Source organism: Carassius carassius, chromosome 10 (genome assembly GCF_963082965.1).
Source record: "Carassius carassius chromosome 10, fCarCar2.1, whole genome shotgun sequence".
Classification (NCBI taxonomy): Eukaryota; Metazoa; Chordata; class Actinopteri; order Cypriniformes; family Cyprinidae; genus Carassius; species Carassius carassius.
The window spans coordinates 2541450-2567634 of NC_081764.1; the positions used below are offsets into that span (position 1 = coordinate 2541450).

At 34.5% G+C, this 26185-nt stretch overlaps 1 protein-coding gene across 6 annotated transcripts in view; it reads right to left on the reverse strand.

Moving 5' to 3' along the window:
- LOC132151515 (neuron navigator 1-like) overlaps nucleotides 1-26185 on the reverse strand; it is a 67335-nt gene that overhangs the window by 24542 nt on the left and 16608 nt on the right. For 5 of the 6 annotated variants that reach the window (XM_059559665.1, XM_059559664.1, XM_059559663.1 and 2 more), the window contains 3 exons: nucleotides 22470-22572; nucleotides 17248-17610; nucleotides 2816-2954 (listed from right to left, as the gene is read on the reverse strand). In XM_059559665.1, coding sequence (XP_059415648.1) covers nucleotides 2816-2954; nucleotides 17248-17610; nucleotides 22470-22572 — 605 coding nt within the window. Of the gene's footprint in view, nucleotides 1-2815; nucleotides 2955-8630; nucleotides 8758-17247; nucleotides 17611-22469; nucleotides 22573-26185 lie in introns of those variants that run through there. The other variant, XM_059559667.1, reaches the window with a different exon arrangement.

The window sequence follows — 26185 nt, forward strand, 5'->3', positions numbered from 1 at the left end:
TGAAAAATATCATGCTAGCAACATGAGTGGAAAAAATCATGCTAGTCGCATGCTAGTCATGCTAGAAACATGCTAATCATGCTAACAACATGCTAGTCGCATGCTAATCATGCTAGCAACATGCTAGCGACATGCTAGTAACTTGCTAATCATGCTAGCGACATGGCTAGTCACTTGCCAATTATGATAGTGACATGCTAGCAACATGCTAATCATGCTAGAACATACTAGTCACATGCTAATCATACTAGAAACATGCTAATCATGCTAGTAACATGTTTGTTGCATGCTAATCATGCTAGAAACATGCTAGAGACATGCTAGTAACTTGCTAATCATGCTAGCGACATGGCTAGTCACTTACTAATTATGCTAGCGACATGCTAGATACCTTGCTAATCATGCTAAGTACATGCTAGTCACTTGCTAATCATGCTTATCTTAATCATAACTTTTAAACAGTAGTGCATTTGCACTACATTTTATAAAATAAAATAAAAGCATTTTATTTATTTAAATTTTATAATACGTTATGACTATAGCCAATATTTCCATGCAAGAACATTTTTCCAAGGTAAGATCAGATGGATGGAGGCCTCATATTACACACTGAAATACTAAAACACACTATGAACAATGTGCATGTTTCTGTTATCTAGAAAGTAATAACCGCAATCCAAAGTCCTCCTCTGTGTCGGCTGTAAAACATAAAGATTAATATGAGGGTTCGGGAAGAAAAAAAAATGAAGCTCAGGGAATCTTACTCTAAAAGACTTTCCCACATTTACACTTGGATTCTGTGATGCTTTTCTATGGACACAGTTTTACTTCAATAATGAAGTCAACATGACAGAAACAGAGCACATTACTAAGTTAAAAATAATTTTGCATTATATATAACATGCCATTTGTGGATAAAAATGTTGGACATTGCAAAGGAAGCATTTGCCAATGCTGAGAATATGACATTTCTCTTTTCACACCATCTAAGAATATAGACCATTTGGCACATTGAAAATATCTTCAAAATTTCATGTAACCATGCTATGATTATGTTACCGTAGCAAAAAAAATTCGAAGTCATATTGTTCCCTTTTTTGTCTGTATGAGCCTGAGAATTAACATTTGCGTCTTTAATGATGAGGAAAACAAAGGTTTGATTTCACGGTGAACTGATAGTGAGCATTTCAAACGGGCAAATGACGTGCCCAATAGGAAACAGCTGCTCTTAATTCATCCAAGAAAATCAAAGCCAGGTTTTTAAGCTGGTTTAAAGGAAGTACAAGCTCTCCCGGCCTGACTTTGACTGCAGGGGGTGAATGTGATATGTGTGAGTCTGTTGCATTATTTGTAATCATTATTTGTTATGCTTCTATGACATTAAAAGCTTAGAGTGAAAAAAACAGACCCACACACCAAAAACTGCTGAACTTTTTATTAGCTATAGAAATGTTCAGGCCATCCATATAACACTGCAGTGAAAAACCCCAGACTAGCAAACCAGAGACACGTTTAATTGAAGATGGCAGAAACGCCAAACCACAGCCTGAAACTAGAGCCTGAAACTGTCAAGACATTTTGCGTTCTCTTGTCTCGAAACAAGACAAATCCTCAGAGGTTATTTTCTGTCAGTGTTTACCAGAAAAGGAACTGAAAAACAACGTCAAAAAACAGATCTGGAAGTCATTTCAGTAAGTGCCTTGGTGTCCACATCCAGTTTTAGTGGCATGTTCACATTTCATTTTAGAAAAAATGAATTCCGTGCTTATTATCCATATGATCCATGCAAAAATCCAAAGTATTCTCGTTGCTTCATAACATTACGGTTGAATCACTGATGTCACATGGACTATTGTAATGATGTTCTTACTTTCTTTGCTTTGACTGTGACATAGTTACATTAGTGTCTGAAAACACTCATATTTCATCACAAATATCTTCATATAGGTCTTACGGGTTTGGAACGACATGAGTTTTCATTTTTGGGTGAACTATCCTTTTAAGTAAAAAGGGTTGGCAAGTTTTTTTGTAATGTTTTCAAAAGAATTCTCTGCCGCTCACCAAGGCTGCATTTATTCCATCCAAAATTATTGTTAAATATTAATGCATTTAATTTGAATGTATTGTAAAATGTAATTGATTGCTTTGATTAAGGCTGTATTTTCAGCATCATTCCTCCAGTCTTTAGTGTCACATGACCCTTCAGAAATCATTCTGCTCAAGAAACATTTCTGATTATTATCAATGTTCAAAACAGTTGTGCTGCTTCGTAATTTGTGGAAACAGTGACATTTTTATATTTTCCGAATTCGGTGATGAATAGAAAGTTGAAAAGAACAGCATTAATGCATCCTTGCTGAATAAAAGTAAGAATTTCCAAAAAAAAAAGATTGTAAAATTTCTAAATCATGGACAGAATATGGCCAACTTCTTATTCAAATTGTTGCATATTTTTTATACCTGAGTGCTGTTCTAGAAATTTTCCTACAATAGAAAAACATGTCTTATCCCTCAGTTTGTAAAATCAAACAGAAAAAAGCATGAATTTCACTCATATCAAACAGCTGCAGTGAGGTGTGCTGCTTCATAGACTTCCAATGTCAGCATGTTTTAAACCATTGCAATGTTGAATCTAGCTCCGTTTGTTACTATTAATCATGTATTGAGTGCCAAATATATGATGTCTCAAATATATTAACTAGCATATTTCAGTAGATAGTTATGCCAAGTTATATGCAACGTTCAAGAACAAGACCCAAATCACTCAGTGCACAAAAACACTTATCTGTGCCATACTGGTCTCTGATCTACTTACCATAGCGGAGGAGTTTCGTCGCGAGCCCACAGGTGTGGTGGGGAGGGAGCTGAGAGACGAGCTGGCGTTGAACTCCTCTGAGCTCAGGTTATCAGAAGCATCACTCAAACCGCTGCTGATGGAGCTGCTCTCGTCCCAACTGCACACACACACACACCGAGAGAGGAGATAAAGACGCTTAGAAGAAACCAGGAAAGGTTGAATCATGCAAGAAGGAAGTAAATAGCACAGCACCACACCCAGGACATACACTATTGCTCAGAGGTTTCAGGTATCTCTTCTAAAATTCCTTTGGAGGAATAACAATGAGACACAACTGAATCAATAGACAGATTAGACCTGGACTGAAGAAATGAGCAAGTTTATCCTCACTTTTGATTTCTGTGGAAGTTCATTCCGTCAGCAAGTAAAAACATTCCAAACGTAATTGTGATTCTTTTTTCTTTTATTATCTCACATTTCTGACTTTTTCTTCATAATTGCAAGTTTATATCTCATAATTCAGGCTTTTTTTTCTCAGAATTGCACGTTTTTATGTCATAATTGCAAGTTATAAAAATTTGTCATTTTGAGTTTACATCTAGCAATTCTGACATTTTTTTTCATCCACACAATAATATAAAATTAAACAGACATTTATGTTGTTTTTTTTTCAGTTCTGACTTTTTTCTCATTACCGTTCTTCTTAGAACTGTGAAAAAAAAATCAGAATTGTAGATCAAAAAAAAAAAAATCATAAAATCTGTTTAATTTTATATTACATGCTGGAATTAAGCTTTCAGAGCAAACCTCTTCTGAAACCGAAATCTTTTTTTTCAGGAGAAAGATCTAAGTAGCATTATTTGGTCTCAATTTCATCTCAGCATTGTCTAGGAGAAACAACTGAGATGTTACAGTAAGAAACCGTTTGTCACTTGTCTTTCCTATGAGAACGTTCATGCTCCATTACCTGACCCAGGAACAGACAGCATCAGAGTCAGAGTCTCATAATGGCACAGATGTCTTCACCATATGACCACACAATCTCAGTTCTGGATCTGGAGCAGACTTGCATTTACTTCCTCAAAAGCATTGGAAGGGATGTAGATGCAAAACAGGCTGATGAGTGGTGACTGGAGGGGTTTAAAATGACTGTATTGTTCTTAAGGTCAGTGAGTTTATGAATGGCAAAGCATCGGTGCAGTAACTACAAATGGGCTTCTCTTGCAAACATTTTTTGGGGTTTGTCCATCTGTTTTGGAAGTGGGAAAGCCAAACTAGGATTATAATGATTCATCTTCTATCTTTCATGACAAAGATGTGATTTAGGCCTGAAACATACATATGTATGTGAACGCAAATGCTGTGCAAGATCTGCACACTTAAAAACTTTCCTCTCCAAACTGTCCTCATTACGTCATTGTGTTTTTTTTTTTGTTTATTACGACTTTAATTCAATGACACATTAAGAAGCAATACAATATGTAAAATAAAGAAAAGAAAAAATAAATATAAAAAGGCTGGGAATAATTATATTCTTATCTAAAAAACAGTGAATTAAATGGACATTTAACTTTTGCAAAATAAAAAAAAGTAAAACAACAACAACAACAACAACAAAATTAGATTCAGATATATACATGCATAAATAAATAAAAACATTCTTAAAAAACCTACAAATTAAATGGGTGTTTAACTTTCGCAAAAAAACAAAACAAATAAAAATAAAAAAATAAAAAAGGATTTGATAATGATATTCTTGATAAAAAGAAGATTTAGTAAAAAGATGAGGAACAAACTCAAAAGTACAGTTTAGAAAAAAGATTATGAATGTTTTTATCCTTAATTACTGTTATAAAACTCTTAAAATGGGAACTTAAGTTACAGTAAACTTCATTCTTTAAAATCATTACAGTATTTATTTATCAGTAATTTTATAATTCTTGCATTTAAGGATTAAGGACAGGGTTGAGATTTCTTTAAATGAAACAAGAAAAATACTGATGGAGATAATAGTTTTTTGCTCATCTGAAGAACCCTTTACAGTGAAAGATGATTTTGGAGCAGAAGAAGGTTCTTTCAGAGTCACTGAAGGACTGATGAAATGAACCTGAGTCATGATCACTGTAGATCTCTGTCTGTCTGTCCGTCTCTATCTGCATCACGCTGGGTCTAAAGTACTTTGTGGTTTCCGACTCAGCAGAGTCTACGGAGATGGAAAAGAGAATTATGGGTGCCAAAGAAACAGAGGACAAAAATGGCTTGTTGATGTTCGGAAGGACAACTTAAGGAGCCAGCAATTTGTGCTAATTACAGGTTGTGTGGCACAGAGGGGAGAGAATGGACTTGCCTTCATGTCTCAATGGTTAGAGACAACTCCCGCAAAGACATTTCTTAATGCTTTTCTTTTCCACATCAGTTTCTATTTCCACCCGTTTGAAATGTACTGGTGGCTCACTGGAACTAAAAGTCGGCCAAAGTCTGTGTCAGCTAGTTTTATTCTCATTTGAACGGAAATTGTGATTACCATGCTGAGATATTACATAATGAGAATAATTTTTTAGTTTTTTCATTTTCTAAAGAAAATAAGAGTGCCACCATATGCAAAACTCACTGTCATGAAGTCTATTAAACTATTAAACAATTAAAAATCTTTTCATTAATTGGAAAAAAAGTGTTAAATTACTTTAAATTGCATTAAAATAGAACATAATGTTAGATAACTTAAAAAAATGTAAAAACTTTTATGTAAATAAAAAACAAAACATACAACAAGATGGAATCTCTGGTGTAGTAAAATCACAAACTAATAAATCAAATTACAAAAAATAATAAAATAAAAATAAATCAAATAAAGATAAAAAAAAACAATACAAATGTTAGATAACTGAGAAAAACATGAAAAAATGTGTGAAAATGTATAATGTTTTCTTGGTAACTAACTGACATAAAAGTACTAAAATTACTAAAAGCAAAACTGAAATAAAAATAAATTAAAGCTAAGATAAAAACAAAATGAATAAACAAACAAATATGCTTTTAAAATGTAGGTCATAAAGCTATAAAAATGGTTATTAATTGAAAAGGTTGAAAAAATACAATATGCTAGATAACAAAGAAAAACGCTAAAAAGAGCAAAAATGCGACTAACTGAATTAAAAGCAGAAAAGTACAACAACTAGTTCCAGTGGCTCAGTGGTAGAGCATTGCGTTAGCAGTTTAAAAGGTCATGGGTTCAATTCCCCAGGAACACACATACTGGTAAAAAAGAGAAATGTATAGCCTGAATACACTGTAGATCGCTTTGGATAAAAGCATCTGCTAAATGCATAAATTAATTAAATTAAAACTGAAACTGAAAAAAAACTATTAAAGCTAAAAAATAATGAATTATTAATAGAATGAAAGTGTATATAAGGCAAATGAAATAAATCTAAAACATACTAAAATCAAAATAAACCTGAAGAAGTAAAAATCTAAATATATACAATACTGTAGCGTACAAAAAATACAAAAAAAAACAAAGCATTGCAGACAGTGCATATACAGCTCAAACACACAGACACAAGCTGAGGTTGTTCACACAAACACTGTGACTGACGTCTGAGAACAGAAGCTTTGCTTCATCAGACTCTCTCTCAGTAATAAACGTCCTGCTCTGATCCCTCTCTCAGGAAACACACACTGTCTCTATACTGGGCCGAGAGATGTTTCACGAGGAACCGCTGCGGTCTCCAGAATGGGCAATGCTACCATCAATCTCATTTAAACATTCAGTAACTCAGGAAATCATTCATCACAGCCGCTGAGAGAGAAAAAACAGACGACAACCTAAGACATACAGCTAGTTACTTTAAAGTGCACTCTAAAGATCCTGTTCAATTTCTGATAAAGAAACAGCAGGTGGGTGCCAGAAATTCAACGTGACGGTGACAATGCTTTGGATATTATGAGATGGCATATTAGTGTCTGTATATTTTACAACTTATTTAACCATATATTCCATTCAATGGTTTAATGTTAAATGTCGGTCTTTTTTGTTGACTTAATACCTGGTAAATGAGAAAACCACATGATAAATCAGTCCATAAAACTTGGCCAATAATTGCACATAGATACTGCACAGACACACAGACACAAAAAAACAGGTTAACACACACGACAAAAATAATGCTTAAGCAACACAAAACAACCTAGTTTACAATGGTTACAGTATTTTTCTGTAAAGATTACAAACAGTTTTTATTATGAATTCTATTTTCCATTAAGTAATCCTATTTAATTCCAGTAATTCACTGTAGTTTTACTGTATATTTTAAGAATCGTGTTTTTCATCACTGACCTTTTACTGTTTTTTCGACCTTTTGACCATTATTTATACTGTCATTCATATTTTTTACTAACAAAAAACATATATTTGACATTATTTTACTCTTATATTACATGTAATGTGCACTGTATTTTTCAAAATTGTAAAATAAAACAACATGTTTGAACTGAGTTTCACTCTCATAAAAGTCTCAAGTGTGGACAGGAATAGAGGATGCTGTGGGCCGATCATCTTCTTCTAACAGGTCCTTATGTGAAGAATGGAGCAGTACATGAAGAAAACTAGTCAGCTCAGTTTGAGAATGAGAAATGACTTTGGGTGGAGAGCTTCAAATATTGAGCAATTGTGTTCTCCTCCCAACTTTAACCCATATGAAAAGCATCTGGGGCTTTGTGACAACTCCCAGCGTACAGCACTCATATCAGCTGAGACTCTGTTTTGAGTTACACCCATATTGGAGAAAATTAGTGACACAATCAAGAGCATGTTGAGTCTTGAGCTATTTCCAGGTGACCAATTCAAACAGGCATGGTTACTCCAACAGTAAACTGACTAATAAAATACAGCGCCACTTCAAAAAGAAGAAAAGCCTTTGCAAATCCTAATTAGCCACTCAAGATTTGACCTTGACCTCTGTAAACATGAGCATGCACTTGCAGGTTAGTGTTTTTCTCTAACTAATAGTCTCCCTGTTTCGTCTTTGAAGAGAATATTACTGAACTTTTTTTCATATTACACAGAATATGCACTATGATTTGATTAATACAATAGACTAAAACACACTGTTTTACATCAGCAGTGCTGTTACTGTTAACTGAAACTATTACAGAAATATAATATAAAAATATAAAGTATAATATTTATAATAAATGGAAAATCACATTTTTATTATGAATAAATAAATGACAATAGCATGTATCAAAATTATTTAAATGTGAACTAAAATCAGCAGTGTATGTTATTAGGTTAACTAAAACTATTAAATTAATATTATGCATGTAAAACAACTAAAATAAAATATAAATAAAACAAATAAAATTGTAAAGGTACAATCAAATAAAAACTACTGAATTAAAACTAAACGTGAATTAAAATTTTAATGAAAACTGAAAATATACAAAATGATAAATAGCAATAAATAGAATATAATTTATACAAAAAATACACTCAGTTAAACAGCAGTTCAGTAAATTATTACATTTATTTATGTTTTCATTGTTTTAATGTTGTTTGTTGTTGTTATTATTTTAATATTACTATTATATTTAAAAACAATAACACCAAGTAGCATAGTTCATTAGCAACTGCAGGCTGCAACTTGATGCAATAATACAATATTTGACTATAATTTTCTTCAAATGCAACTTATCCAATCAGAATTTAGAACGGAAAATATCAGTTTCATAAAAAAAGTATATTGCAGTTTTTCATAAAAAAAAACGTATATTACTGTCAAAGTCTTTTCCTTTCATAATTGCAAAGCAAAAAAAAAAAACCTTCACTCACTTTGAAAAGAACCTGGTCCTGTTCAGACATGCAGATGTCATGAGAGGGCGAAACCTTTCCGCGGGCGAATCCCTCATTCATCGCTGATCTCTCCCGGCAGTGAGTCACATGAAATCACACACAGTCATCGTGTCTTTGTTCACGCTTAATCCAACTCACATCCATTGAAGCTATCTGACTGAGACCTGGAGTCCTACTTCCACAGGCAACACCCCCACCTCCCGGGCAGACCGTAATCATATCCAGATGTACCGAAGCGTCCAGCGAGGACAAATACAGCCGCAGTAGTGCTGGACCTGATGAAGACGACTGACTGTAGCACTTACAGTGCACTTACTGAATGCTGGACATTTATATGAATCTTGCCCATATACATATATCAGCTCCATTAAAACTATCCATATATACCCACACACACAATTATTATATAGTCTATAATAACAGCATAACCTTTCATTCAGTTATTCATGCAAACCCTCCAAGGTAATGCCACGCTTTGTTGTACTGTACATGTAATGCCACACACTTTTGAGGTATTATGGAGTACCATGTACTGTAAAAAACCATGGCAGATGAATATTTTAATAATTCTGTACAATGGTTTGTGCACGTCCATTTAAATGTTCGGTGTCAATAAGATTTTCTTTTAAGAAATGAATACTTTCATTCAGCAAAGGATGCATTAAACTGATCAAAAGTGACAGTAAATACACATACAAATATAGCCTGTTTTTTAACTTTCTATACATCAAAGAATCCTGAAACAATCCACAGAAATATGAAGCAGCTCAACTGTTTTCAGCATTGATAATAATCAGAAATGTTTCAGCAATCATTATATTAGAATGATTTCTGAAGATCATATGGCAATGAAGGCTGGAGGAATGATGCTGAAAATCCAGCTTTGCATCACAGAAAATAAATTACATTTTAAAATATATTCAAATATAAAACATAAATTTGAACTTGAAATAATATTTCACAATATTACAGTTTTTACTGTATTTTTGATCTAAAAAAAGCTGCCTCAATGAGCAGAAGAGGCTTCTTTCAAAAATATTGTAAAAATCTTACGGACCTCAAACTTTTGAACAGTAGTTTATAAAAACACCACATTATTATTAATGTACCATGGTATCACCACAGTGTTTTTATAAAGGGAATACCTTTATAATGCTTTACATATGCAGTACAAGCTTCATGGAAAGTGTTTTGAGTTTTTAGATTTACAACACTCTACATCTACTGAAATACCGGTGAGATAAACTTCTGGTGTGTCTGAACCAGCTGAAGCCAGAAACGCACAAACTTTTCATGATAGACTCGTTAATGGCTTTTCCACATCGCCAAACTCACTGCAAATGCACACATTTATCTCTGTTCACCTTTGATGTGGAGAGCTTCTGCTTCATTCACGCCAGAGTCCAGCGGGGAAAGACTCGATGAGCACCACATGAGCTTGAGAAGGACAGTGAAAAGCAGGAATATGTTAGCTTGGAGCGAGTTATTGAGTGAAATGAAGCTTGAGTCGTTTGTTGTCCATCTCAGTTCTTTCATGTTGCTCCAGTGGTGCCAAACCATGTCTACACACACACACACACACACACAGATATATATACACCAACCACACTGTGTGTGGCCCGTGTTCCTTCAGCCACAAGGTTATCATCTCTAAACACAGATAATCATAACATGTAAACGGCATTTTTCTGCAAATAGCAAACGGATGCATCTTTACAGCCCTATTAATGTATTTTAATGCTCGATGAAAGTACAGAATAAGACATAAAAAAAGAAATGAATTAAAAACCACACTGTATTTGCACCTTATAAAAATGTGCATGCTCATAATTTTTTTTCTTTCTATAAAGTTTCAGTATTTAAGATACTCAAAAGGTCCAGTGAAACACAAATTCAGTACAGTCTGTTCAGTCTAAAATACATCATGTTCTGGAAATAAATGGGTGTTGTTTCAGTAAAATAAAATCTACAGAATAGTACATATGTGCATTAACTATTTATTTCTGTGGTTTGGCATTACCAGAAACACATACTGTAACGTCACTACATCAGCCCAGAAAGACTGCAGTTTACTTGTGCAACAAGCCTCTAAATACACAATAATTGTATTCTGGGATTCAGACTAATGCAGTGCATGAGTAACACATCATTCACTTCTATACTCTTGTGTCAGGAATACATTTCAACAATTATTAAATGAAGATTTCAGCCAAACTATAAATCAAATGACTTCAGACCGCGTTTACATGAACAAATGCTCCATGTGTTACCGTGTTGGACTTTCATGCAACAAAGTGCTTTAGAGAGTCTTTTACACAAAGCATCTGTTAGATCAAGATGTAAGATGGTGAGTTATGTTCACACAACTAGAAACAAATTATGTGAGTATCTCAAATCACAGCAAATCAAGCCTGAAACATTAATAAAAGGCATGCACACTTTCTGTGCACATGCTCAGAGGAAAACTTCAGTGCTCAGAGGTTGCTCTTTCAAAGCTCAAGAGAGACTTCTCAGTTAAGAATCATTTAGGCATCAACTTTATCTGAGACGGTTCTCTTGGATGGTCTTTAGGGATAAAAATAACCACAAATAAGTGTATAGTGCTATAAAATGGATAGCTGATCAGATCATTTGCTCTAGAAATAGTTCTGATTTGGATTGAACATTGTTGTTTTTTAGCAAATCTGAGCATTTAACTGCTTGATTTGAGAAACAGGAGATTTAAAACAAACTTGCTGAAAATGTACTCAACCCTCAGGCCATCCAAGATTAGTTTGTTTTTTCTTTAGAACAGATTTGGTTTAAAACATATTAATGATGGTTCTGTTTCTTAAAAACATACAGCTTTTTACATCCCAAGATGTGTGGTGTGGTGCGGACTACTTTCTGGATTATTGTTATGATTTTATCAGCTGTTTGGACTCTCATTCTGACGGCACCCATTCACTGCATCCATTAGTGAGCAAGTGGTGGAATTTCTCCAAATTAGTTTTGATGAAGAAACAAACTCATCTATACATCTCGGATGGCCTTAGGGAAAATATTTAGCATATTTTCATTTTCGGTGAAGTATTCCTTTAAGCAAAGTCTTCATTTCATTTAATATGAATATTAAGATATTAAACATGTTCTTTTGGGATCTCTGCATGGAGATAAAACCTTTCTTCACTTATTAACCTCAATGCACAGCACACAGATCTGCACCGCCACCGGAGAACCCTAATAATAGCGATAATTGTCTGACACCCACATGAAACACCCACAGCAGAGAGAAGCTGCGATAATATTTCACCGACTTGCAATGTTTTAAAGTACATGGAGCAGTGTTGAAATCACCATCTGATTGGCATTTCACATCCTGTAAAGTAAAAATCACACATGCTAAACTAAAGACCTCTGCAGTTACAGTACGTATCCAGCAGGGGTCACAACATGTGAAGTAAGACCCTCGTCACACCCTCTGATCACAGTGAAGTCTGTCATGCACGTGACGAGAGTGTGTATGTAATGGGAGTCTTAGAATAATAGCTCTCAGGACCTCAGACACCTCTCCAGATGTTGTTATGCTGTGTTTATTTGTCTGTAGGACAGCTGATGTCCACATGCTGAGAGATCTACACTGTTCATCTTTCCTCTTGTGCATACATTTTTTAAGAATGTATCATTGTTGCATTTTTTGCATTATTTTCAATTAATATTTTTACATTCTTACAGTATTTCCTGCAGTGGTTTAGAATAAACCATCTGAAGATCCACATTCATTATATGCATATATTAATGCATTTAGCAGATGCTTTACTCCTCCTTTACTTTTTAAAAACCATTTATGCTATTCCCATAATGCAGTTTTCAATGCCTGATGTAATTTGCCCTCCCAATGCCGTGTAAAAACCCTGCATGAAAAGAAACAGGAAGTAAGCTGATTCTGAACTGATTACGAGCACATTCAGAATCAATGGCACACAGGCGTTCATCAGCCTCTCGCTGTGATATGCAGCCATTTTCCATCAGCAGTCACACACACAGCTTCACTGGGTCACCAAGAGTCGGGATGATGGGGGTTACCATGGCAACACATGCGCTGCTGCATGTTCACAGACACACCCGTCACTGCATCCCTACAGTGCATCGCCAGACAAGATATTCCTTAACCCTTTCAGATATTTCTAGGGCAGATATCTTATAGTAAAGATAAGGAACACAGGACACAGATCTATAAACAGCCACCTAACAATGCCCTTACAACAAACCCTACCAAACACATAGCAAAACCCTAGCAACCACAGAGCATCCACCTATAGCAGCCCGATGGCAAACACTACACACATGCTCTTTAGGAATGTAAAAACCTATTGATCTAGTTACTATTTCCAAGTGTCAGCTATGGTAAATAGATGATTCTGGGTGGGCTGTTGGTGTTTTGTGTATTCTAAATCATCAGCTCATTCATTGCCAAAACAAGGGCTCTCTCTCTCAGTCTCTGAAATGTCAGACAGACGGATTGAGGTCGAGCCCACAGTGTTCATCCTTTGATCTTTCAGCATCTCAGAGCACTGACCATCACTGACCGTGTGACAGAAATCTCAGCACTGATGGGAGTCATTGTACAAACATCCTCTCATATGAATGGTCAAGCTTTAGGGTGAAATATGAGAGTGTAATATCTGGGCCGCAGGGACATATGGAGACCAGAACATGGGATGGCACTTAGACCTCAGAAGATGAGACGATACAAAGAAGGTTAAAGTAACCTTCATGAGATTATTTGTAGTGTCATAATGTGCAAGAGTGAAAGCCATAAAAAAAACTAAATCAACCCCAAAATCAAAAAACAAAATCAAAAAGAAATACACAGAATGCAGATAAAATGAAGCCTAAATATTCTGCATTTGGCAGGCAATTATTTTAGCACATTTTACCATGAAATTAGCATTAATAAAATGTATGTATAACGAAAATAGATTTTTATTTAATAATAAATCACACACACACACACACACACATATATATATATATATATATATATATATATATATATATATATATATATATATATATATTACAATACATAATTTTTTTACTTTAAAGAAATTGCTTTAATTTAATAAGAAAAAAATATATAATATAATATAATATAATATAATATAATATAATATAATATAATATAATATAATATAATATAATATAATATAATATAATATAATATAATATAATATAATATAATATAATATAATATAATATAATATAATATAATATAAGAATTATTCGCCTCACAGAAATTAGATTTTTCCATTAACAAGAATTAGGGAGTGAGAGCATGTTTAATTGTCCTAATGCTGATCTTAATGCTGGGAAAATATGCTTCTTGTTCTAAAAACAACTTATAACAAAACATGAGCTTGTAAATCAGTATATAACTTTGAATTATCATTAAAGATCCAGGATGAGTTTAACCATGAAGAGGAAGAGAACGGGTCACTATCCAATAACAGTCTCAGTCTCACTCAGCAGCAGACGCTAACATGTGCTCGCCCCAGGCCAGACGCAATCAATACATCCTATTTGTCCAACTGCAGTCTTAGCTTTTTGCCTATATTTGTAAACTGAGCACAAGCTGCAGGGACAGCAAACATCAGCAGCTGGCTTCTAAACCAGTACTTAGTTACAATTACTTTATCTAGCAAAATCTTCCAGCTCAGCTCATGCAGATATGATTTTGTGATAAACTGTGCTATTTTCTTAACATTTATTGACACAAACCTCCAAACGAATCACCTGGCTCTTTAGTCTTTTTCACAAGGTTTATTTTTGGGAAATTGCATGGAAAGCATTAGAGGTCAATCTAATCATAACATTTGTACAGCCAATCCAAAACACATCCATGTGTTGAAGCTTTGCATGCACATGCTTGACTCCAAATAAAAAATAAAAATAAATACAAATCCACACAATTTCACGAAGAAAGAAACTGAACCATTTTTCAGAGCAGTTTGAAAATGAAGTGTGGGTCAAATTGACTCCAACACATTTTGACCCAAGGCTCTCTGATGATCTGTACTATTGAGGTCTGTTCTCTCTTATGTAAGTTTCTCTCGCTCTCTCTTCTCACGCATTGAAGCGTCAGTAGAAAGTGAGAACGAGGGCTGTGTTTGATCACCCCACCGTCATGCGGCACTCGCTAAAGTGGTTAAACTCTGCAAGAGCCGCCCAGATTCACGCCCAGGAGAACTGGCCTGGATTTCATCATTTCACTGTGCATGCAATGTGTGTATCCGGGGGTGTGTGACCGAGCAGAGAGCTGTGAGGATTACTTCAAACTCCCTGTTGAAAAGGAGGAATTAGAAAGACAATCAAGGTCAATAAAGGAGAGTCTGTCCTCAGATCAGACTCCTGCTGATGCGTGCTGACCGAATCCAAGAGGAACACAAGGTCACTGTGGCATGCAGATTACAATCAAATCATGGAGTTATATGAATGATCTGAGACCTGATAGATATGATTCAACCTTGCATAAGGACAAGAATGGTGACTGGGTGCTTTGAAATGCTGCAGGTTTGCTGTTGAAAAAGTTTTGCTTTGGAGTCAATTAAGGTGTCTCAAAAGAGTGGAAACAAAGGTGTTAATTTGTACTTACTACCCTGTATCCTATCTGCTGTATAAAATCCAAAAATTATTGGGGTTCTGATTCCAAAAATGGTGTCTGTTTCGCTCAAGCATGTCACACTTTTTTGATATTTGACCATTTTTGTTATTTTGATAAGTGCATTCAACCTGATAAAAATTCATGATTTATTATTCAGTGTCATTTTGTGGAAAAAAAACACAAAAATGATGGAAAGCTTTCATTGCTCTTTTTGAACTCAGTATCATCAAATTAGGTAATATTATGCATTTTCTGTAAATCAGCAGATTTGTTGGCTGTGATGTTTTGATGGAGTTGTTCAAGGTGCTCTAGAGGGACTGTCACTGTAATGAGGGAGCTGCAAGTCACTGGATAAAACAATTGCTAAATGTCTACTTGATTATTTGCTAGTATTTTGGTGTGTTCAGTCTCGCTGTCAGCAAACCTGCTAAATATCAAACCAATGAACAAAATAAAATATACTAACTCAGCATGACCAAGATCAAAACTGTGTATTGATGATATTTATATTCAGCTACAACTGATGTACCTTCTCATGAAGTTACAATTCTTTATTTATTTTTGCTTCTTATTTGCATAAAGCGGAGCATTTCTCGCTTTGACGCTCACAACACATCCTCCACTGTCAGTCCACACTTAATAATCAATATTATTGAACTGAACCAAGAGTGTTTAAAAGATTAGGGTCAGTAGATAAAAAAAAAAGAAAAAAAAAAAGAAAGCATACTTTTTTCAGTAAGATTTGACAAAACTGATCAAAAGTGACAGTAAAGATAATATTACAAATGATTCATATTTTAAATAAATTCTGTTCTTTTGAACATTCTATTCATCAATGAATCCACAGAAGGTTTCCACAAAAATATTAAGCAGGACAGCTGTTTTAATCAGAAATGTTTCTTGAGCAATAAATCAGTATATTAGAATGATTTCTGAAGGATCACATGACATTGAAGACTGGAGGAATGATGCTGAAAATACAGCTCTGATCACACGAATAAATTACATTTTACAGTATATTACAATAGAAACCAGCTGTTTCACAATATTACTATATTTTTCAATCAAATAAATACAGCTTTGGTGAGCATGAGACTACTTTCAAAAACATTTAAAAAAAAAAATCTTACAGACCCCAAACTTGGCAGACTACACAGATTTCGCAGCTGCAGCAAACATCCAAAGAAATGAAAATATTACACACTGAGCCCCGACTACATAAGTTATGTCCATTTTACACCAACCTATACAAAAGTCTGACAATCCTGTAGCAAGGTTCTGAAGCTGTGCCGAGAGGCAAGTCATCATTCCCAGCATCTTTGCAGGCCTCTTTGATGCACTACACACTGCTGACTTTGTCATCTAGTGTACTTGCTAGGCAGGATAACAGTCATACTGCGTCTCCTGTCCCATTATAGCATTATGAACACTTTATATCAGACATTATGAAAGTCTTCATTATGTAATGAACAATGATATTATTAGTTTTCTACCAGTTCACTTTTAAAAATAAATGTTCTTTATTGCCATTAATGGTTCCAAGAAGAACATTTAGCATCTAGGTTCTTTTAAGTTGAAAAAGGTTCTTTGGATTTTTAAAAAGTTATTTTAACTATGAAAAAAATGTTTCTTAATGCACCAAAAAAGCCTTGTACTCTCAAAAATAATGCACCAAATCAATGCAACCAGATGCACCAAAAAAGGTATGTGCTCTCAAAAAGAAAGGTTCTTTAAATTATTAAAATGTCCTTCACACCAAAAATAAATAAATAATGGATCTTTTAAGAACTGTGCACTTGAAGGTTCTTTGAGGAACCCAAAATGATTCTTGTATTGCATCACTACAATAACCTCCTTTTGGAAGTGTACTTTTTAAGAGTGAAGCTTCCCTCAAGTTCTGAATTTGATGAAAGTTTGAAAATATGTAGCAAAGCGACACATGCAGACACTCACCCATTGGCCAGATTGTCGTCATCGTCGTCGTCATTAAGGCTTTTGCAGAGTACATCAGAATCACTCAGGTAACCAGACTTGAGGTCTCTGTCTCCGGGGTCCAGGCCTTCGATGAAGTCGCTGCGTGACGTGTGGCTGAGGCGGCTGGAGCAGCGGGCAGGCATGGTGTGAGAGGTGTACTGAGACGAGGCCTTGCTGCCCGACACATAGCTGCTGCCTGTTGAGGAAGGAGCATCGCCGGCTTGCAGACGAGGACTGGACTGTCCATGGCGCCAGGAGAGAGGAGAGGAGCGGTTGGAGAGGCTGGAGATGCTACGAGCGTTGGCTTCATCGCTGTCGTAGCAGACGCTGCTGTCCAGACAACTGTAGACGGAAAGAGAGGGTCACTGATGCATGCAAAACACAACATAACAGGGCTGCTGGATCAGATGAGGGCCTCAGGAACTCATGACCTGCTAAAGAAAAGGATGCATCTGTGTTAGAATTCATCTGCTGAGGATGAAGATTGCATAACCAGATGCACCAGCTCAAATGAATAATATAACGGCTTCCTTCACCATGCTATTTTTACACACTTCTCTCAGGATAATTCATCAGACAGCTGTGAAATGCAAGAAAATGCACTTGTGGGTTGAAATATCTGATGCACTCTAGGCATAAAAAGCACACAAACACACTGGTATTGGGTTATTTGGTTAGTGTTATTCAGCTGAAGGAGAATTGTTTAGTCTGTTATCATTGCTATTGGGTCAATTGGTCAATGTAACTCGGTTGCAAACAGCTCTGTTAATAATTTCAATCTGCTGTCGATGGGTTATTTTAGGACTAAAATGATTTGGGAACAACTAATTTCAAACTAGTTCAGATTTGCTGTATTTGTTTTTAGAGCTGCACAATTTTGCCATTCAAACTATCTAAAATAATGATTATTATGATTATTATTATTAAATAAAAATATAAAAAATACTCAATAATAATAATGTACTATAAAATAAAACTGCACATTTAAGACAAAATAAATAATTGTTTTTTCAAACATTAAATCATTTAGCTTTTATTTTAGTAAAAAATAAAATAAATAAAAGGAATAAAAAAGCCCTAAAAACCTCTCCTTTGTTGCAGTATACCTAATAGGGGTGTAACGGTACGTGTATTCGTACCGGACCGTTTCGGTACAGGGCTTTCGGTACGGTGCACGTGTGTACCGAATGACGGAATGCAATATTTTGTACGCGGAATATAAGTACATTTTTGTGTTTCTAAACGAACATATTAAGTGGCGGAAGTCTCCACGTTCAGCGCAAATCCCGCCCTGCAGCTGATTCTATAAGGCCGGCGACACACTGGATGCATGGCGCAAGCGTCTCAGCTGCGTGGCGTGTCCGTTTTTAATTCGGCTCCCATGTTAACAGGTTAGAGCTTGCAGACTGCCTGCATGAGACGCGCATCTCAGGCGTGGCTCGAGCCGCGCGGAAAACGTGTGCATGCTAGAAATAGAATCGATGCCTATTTTTCACGCGACACGCAAGCATGTTGAAAGCGTTTCCAGGCAAAATAGAATAGGAAAATATGTTTATATGTCATTTTGTACACAAATACATATTAATTCATGACACTTTGATGTTTGAAAGTCTATAGGTTGACATAAATTCAGATATAAATGTAATTTTAAAAATAAATTAATAATTATCGATTTTCAAATATTGCACCTGTCAAACATAGTCTATTTTGCCGTCAATAGGCTACTGTTGACGGTGTCCTTTATCAGTAGGCTTTATATTTATGCTCAACATGAAGTATAGATATTGTTGTCATGAAGACAAGAGCCTGGTCTGTCGGCGGTCTCCCTCTATGTCGCCAGCGCCGCGTCAGGCACGGTTCTGGTGAAGCAGGCCTACAAGCTGGGATTGGTAATGCTGCACTGTAATCATAGTTATTCATTATATTTTTCATTATATTTTATTATATGATATTGGTTTGAGACTGAGAGTATTTTATTTAGTGGAGAACTTTGCAGCAGTATTTTATTTCTTATTCTTTTTTATTTTATATATATTTTATTAAAAAGTATTTTAAAAAAAAGTTTATAGTAATAAACAACCTGCAGTTTAATGTTTGCATTTCTTTCCCTTACTGTACCGAAAATGAACCGAAACGTGAATTTAAAGTCGAGGTACGTACTGAACCGTGATTTTTGTGTACCGTTACACCCCTAATACCTAATAATTTTTCATATTTGTTTTCTGTTGTCGATGGGCTATTTAAGGGCCGAATTATTTAGAGAAGGAAAATAGAAAAATAATAGGATAAAAAATAAATATAGAGATATTATAAAAATATTACAAGAATATTATAAGAATTTGATAAAATGTATTAAAAATTGATTATTATGTAATAATCCTACTGTACTGTAATATTCAGCATCTAATAAAAATAATAATGTCTTAAATAAAGTTTTTTAAATGTTAAATCATTTGTTTATTTGTCTTTGCAACAGGTTTATAAATGCCTCTTATTACACAATTTTTATTCATTGTTCAGTCCTAGGTAAAAAAAAATTCAGTTTTACTCATATTTGTCATTTACATGCATCTTAATTCTATATCAGTTGTGTTGATTATGAAATGGAATGAATGATCTGGATTCTTGCTGGCATTATTAGTGGAAGACCCAGATTGGTGATAAAAGACCACATGGGAGATTCTAGACAGAATAAATGTTTAATTTCTCAGTATATTCAAAAAACATTTGAAAATAGCACACATAGCCTTATTTCACTGCACTGGACCTTTCACAGTGACGGCGCAGCCACTCCCAAACCTTCCATTCGCTTTCAGTGCCACATCACATCCTACATGAAGCCAAAGCAAAGGTCCTGCTCTCTCCACGGCGCACACGGTGTGCCAAGAACATTTTTTCTCATTACTAAAATCAACAATGACTGTAATGGCAAAAGCAGACTTGAACTAGATTTCTTTCTATCTACATTTCTAAAATGCCCATGTACAATACACCGCCAAAATGTTGTGAGTGGTTGCCAAAGTGTGGTATGCAGTTGCTAAGGTGTGCTGAGTGGTTGCTACTAAAATGACTAACTATAATAATAATAATAATAATAATAATACTATAAAATAAAATCAGTACAACTAAAACTACAATACTAATACCTAATGTATTTTTTATTTTCAAACATTAAATCATTTAGAATTGTTGTTTTTTTTGCCAAAAAATAAAATAAAAAATAATAATAATAAAAAAAAAATTGCCAAAAATTATATACATATTGCTGTTTTTCTGATAAAAATTCAATTAAAATGATTTTTTTTAAAGGAGTTTCAGGTTTGCTTTGCTTGCTTGTAGGGCTGTACAATTTGGCATATAAAATGATATCGTGATTATATATAAATAAGGCTATGAAATATTAATAATAATTATGACAATGATTTTATTATAATTACTATTATTAAAATATAAATATTGGAATGTGAAATATATTTTTGTAATAATACTACTGTAAAATAAAAGCTAAAATAAAGTGAATTAACTGAAATAAAATAAGATAAAAAATATTAAACTTAATTTATTTCAGCTTCTTTCCAAGGAAATATTTCTCATTTTCATTTAGTTAATCTTGATGTACTAAAATATATAACTATAATTATTATTATTATTATTATTATTATTATTAAACTTAAAATGATAACAATAATAATAATAATAAAAATGAATAATAACAATAATAATAACAACAACAATAATAATAATAAACTGACAAAAGCACAACACAACAACTTAAAGTAAATTTTAATTACAAAAATAAAAACAAATTCAAAAGTTGTTCCAGGTTTTGATTAAATACTAGCCACAGATCATTAACAAATCATGCTGAAATTGATAAAAGACCTGTTAGTGAATGCAAAACACATGACAAACCATTTCCCTGAACAAAACAGCACATGAGAACATAAAAGTGTCCATGTGGTTTAGTAATTAATCAGATTTTCTGATTCAAGCGCACATCTTGACAGAGTGCAGACTCTGTGTAATGCAGCAGGTGTTTGATAGGAATCGACAAGTTCAGAAAAATCAATCAGTGCACCTGTGTTCAGAGTGGTATAAGGTCATGCATCTCCATGTCTTGAAGGCTAACAGAAGTATCCCGTTACAGAAAAGCTCATTATGCACATACATTAGAGTGGTTGTGATTCTGTGGGTTGAGTGCAGTTAATCTGGTATGAATCATTTTTACGCCTGTGCCATCAAGTCTTTGGAAGCTCATCAGTCTTACACGAGTGCTGCTTTTAAAATGGAGCCAGCATTAGCTGCAGGTCTAGTAAGCGTGTTATAGATCTACTACAAAAGTGTTCTGCTCTGTAACTTAGGAGAGCAGTGAATGGTTAGCCTGCAGGGAAAGGTTTGATGTTAGGAGGAAAGGACAGGCTGAGATCAAAGTTAGCATAATTGCTAGGCTAAGCACATCTAGCATAGCACACATTTGGGGAAGGAAAACATGTTCATCAGTAAGTAGCACAGCATCTATCTTATTCTGTAACTAGCACACACATTTTCATTTCTATATAAATAAACATGCGTACATATATATGATATACATCATGAAAATCTCTCTCTCTCTTTATATATATATACATATATATAAATTATACAGTATATGTACAGTTTTCAAATAAACACACCATAAAATATGCAACCCCAAAGAAACATTCTAAAAAACACTCCGAACATCCTGGTAATGTCGCAAAACACCTTAGCAATGTGAATGTTTTCCATGGACAAGCACTATTCAAACTGTAAGAGCCCAGTTGTGTATTGCTTTATATCTGATCCTGGAGTCCAGCTGATTTCTCTCTGTGTGTGTGTGTGTGTGTGTGTGTGTGTGTGTGTGTGTGTGTGTGTGTGTGTGTGATGTTATTCATTGATGGAAAGTGTTTCACTGTGTATTTGTGAATGTGGCAGCCAGGTGTTTGAATGACTGAAGTGGCAACTCTCCCAAAAGACGTGGGAGGCTGAATGGTTGTGGAAAAAGTAATTGTTTGTGTAGAATTTAAAGCCTTGTTTATATTCATGCTCTTTGTGACACAAATGTGCGTGAAGATTGTTTCCAAAGAACATTTAGGATTCACTGAAAAGCAGCAGTTTGCATCCTCGTGAATTAGTCTGGCTGTGATTTTTGATGCCATGAACATGTGCTGGTTCTCACTCACCTCTGGCTGAGCTGAGTCCCCCGCAGACTGGACATGGTTTCCTCCAGGTTCTGTCTGAGGTCCAGGACATTCTGAACTGTACGTTTCCTTTGAGACTCAGGATCTGCACACATACAAAATGCAATATACAGTAAGTACGCAAAAAAAAAAAAAACACCTACTTTAATATCAATTATTTAAATGTTATGTTGTATGTATATATATATATATATATATATATATATATATATATATATATATATATATATGTATATATATATATATATACAATAGTCAAGTCAAGTCACCTTTATTTATATAGCGCTTTAAACAAAACACATTGCGTCAAAGCAACTGAACAACATTCATTAGGAAAACAGTGTCAATAATGCAAAATGATAGTTAAAGGCAGTTCATCATTGAATTCAGTGATGTCATCTCTGTTCAGTTAAATAGTGTCTGTGCATTTATTTGCAATCAAGTCAACGATATCGCTGTAGATGAAGTGACCCCAATGAAGTGACAATACAGTTGCACAGTTGTATAAAAATTTATACTTTTTTCAGCAAAGGATGCATTAAAGACATTTATATTGTAACAAAAATTATATTTTAAATAAATGCTGTTCTTAATAACTTTCTATTCATCAAAGAATCCTATAAAATAAAATGTAGGACAGTTTCCACAAAATTATGAAGCAGCACAACTATTTTCAACATTGATAATAATCAGAAATGTTTCTTGAGAAGTAAATCATCATATTAGAGTGATTTCTGAAGAATCATTTGACATTGAAGACTGGAAGAATGATAATGAAAATTCAGCTGCGCATCACAGGAATAAATTACATTTTACAATATATTATTCAAATAGAAAACAGTTATTTTAAATGATAGTATTTCACAGTTTTTACTATATTTTTGATCAAATAAGCATGTGAGCAGAAGAGACTTCTCTCAAAAACTACTTCTCTCTTACCAACCACAACTTTTTGAAATGTAATGTATCAATATTGTAAAAAAAGAACATAAAATTATCACACAATTAGTATTTTGAAAAACATTTTGTAGGTTTCTACACCAATATCTCTTCAGATAGTAAAAGATGGCAAAGTTTCCAAAGTTGCACTGAAACATGAAGTTGACTTTTTAAAGAGCCAACAGCCTTTCGTTTACATCACAACCCTTGAAAGATGAAGCAGATTTTGCAAGCAGCTCAACTTTTGCTGAAAGCTAACGGTCTTCGACATTAACCTCGGAGGCAGCATAAACCGAGCCGAATGCCAACAATGAGATTACGAGTAGCAGACAGCCTCATATCACATCACCCACACTGACAATGAGAACAAAGAATGAAAGTCTTTTTTCCAAATAAATGAATGTTTTCGGTACAAGTGGTTATAATCTGCCACACAATCTCTTGAAAACCTGCGTGAGCGAGTGGTCAACATGTCAATAGCATGCCCAATCAATCCCATGGTGCAGTTAGGCACGATACCTGGCCTGACATTATTAATGACCGGACTGCTTTACAGACAGCAAAAGAGAGGTGGTTTACAAGCATTACTGGCCAGCAGATAACTCGTGTCAATCAACTACATTCCCATGAGAGAATTAACACATGCTCTGGCTAATTACATCGAGAGAGACGTGCATGGTGGAATTAGTGAATCAGGTGACAAGATGAGAGTATTTCATTAGTTTTCATTGCAAGGTATGCATGTAACCATTGCAAATAGACCAGCTTCACGGACAGAAAAAAGCAAGCACAAAACACATTTTAAATAGATTAATTTACTCCCATTATGTGTATTAACACTGAAATAAGCATAGTGTGCAATGCTCCAATGCAATCTCCAGCTCTGCTGTCGACTGAGAATCTATGCTCTTTTCGCACATATGCTTTGATCTTCAAGGGCAAACTGGACCATAGCTTCATGTGTAGATTTTGTGGATCACAAGGTGCAACTCTGCTGCAGATGTGAGCACTGGTGCAGTTTAATACATTTTAATACTGTGTATAACAAAGTCATACACATAACCTATCAAAAAAGTAAATTCCAACAGTAAATGCAGGTAACAGCAGTTTTATCATATATCAAGTATTTTTGAGTGAATTGGGAGTAAATGTTGTGTATACACTGCAAAAAATATACAGTATTTTTGACTGTTTCAGTTAAAACGTCTTAAAACCTTAAAACAAGACAGATTTACTTGATTCAGTGCTGCATAAAATATTAACTTATTCTTTTCATAGATTGAATCTTGAATATAACTGTATTTGCAATTGTTTTAAACTTTGTTTAAAACATGTTACAAAATCAGCGTAATAATATGAAATACACTTGCATTACTGTACAGATAAACTCTGTAATGCAAGTGTATTACAAACTTAGTATCTTATGCAATGCTGATTCTCAAATTATTTTTTAAATAAAGGGATAGTTCACCCCAAAATTAAAATTTTGTCATCATTTAGTTACCGTATTTTCCACACTATAAGGCGCTCCGGATTATAAGGCGCACCTTCAACGAATGGCCTATTTTAGAATAGATTTGTAGATTTCATATACAGGGCGCACCAGATTATAAAGCGCATAGAATAGAAGATACTGCAGTCAAACGTTTGACTGGGTTTGCTTTATGCATCCACTAGATGGAGCTGTGCTGAAGGGAATGTCAACATTTGGATAGAGTGCCTTAATACATATATAAGGCGCTCTGGATAAAAATGCGCACTGTCATTTTTTGAGAAAATTAAAGGCTTTTAAGTGCGCCTTATAGTTCGGAAAATACGGTACTCTTGACCAAACAGTTGATGGTAGCCATTGACTTCCATAGTTTTTTTTCTTTTTCTTTTACATTTAAAAGTCAATAGCTACAGTCAACTATTTGGTCAAAATATCTACTTTTGTGTTCAGCAGAAGAAAGAAACTCATACAGGTTTGGAACAACATAATGGTGAGTAAATTATGACAAAATTGTCAGTTTGGGTGAACTATCCCTTTAAGGATATCAATATATCTAGAAAACAAGATGATAAAGGAAAAAATAAAAAGTATATCTATAATGGTATGCCATCAGCTATCAGCTATCTAGGTATTGATACTGATGTTGATATTGGCATCAACCACTGAAAAATCAACATGATCACAGTAGCCTCATAAAAGCTCAAATCTCCCTCATAACTTGCTGTATATATTCAGGTTTATTTCCAGACTGGCACAAAGAGGCCAAATTTGGCCCTGGTCCTTTTTTTAACTGTCCTTCAACTCACACTATTGTCCCTAATACATATTTTAAACATTTCCGTCCCCCTACAGGTTTAGACCCTCGTCCAGCTTTGCAGTACAGTCATAACTGTGAATGCATAGAGGAAAGCAATGAGCGCTAATTCAGTCTTATGACCAAAAGTGGTGTGCAGATGTTATGAGCCATATACGACTCATAAGAAAGTCTATTATGTAGCGGTTTATTATGCAGAACAAATGAGCATAAACTCTATGTGTAATTATGATTATAAAAAAGAAAGTACTTTGATGAAGAGATTCAACTGATTATTCTTAGAGACCTTGTGATTAAAAGATCCTGCATGAAAAAGTTGCCCTGTAGCACATAGTTTCCTAAATTAAGGGGAGAAAGCTCTGCAACCACTCTAGTGTTGGCTATAATTATACTCTCTCTCTCTCTCTCTCTCTCTCTCTCTATATATATATATATAAGCATGGTAAAAATCCT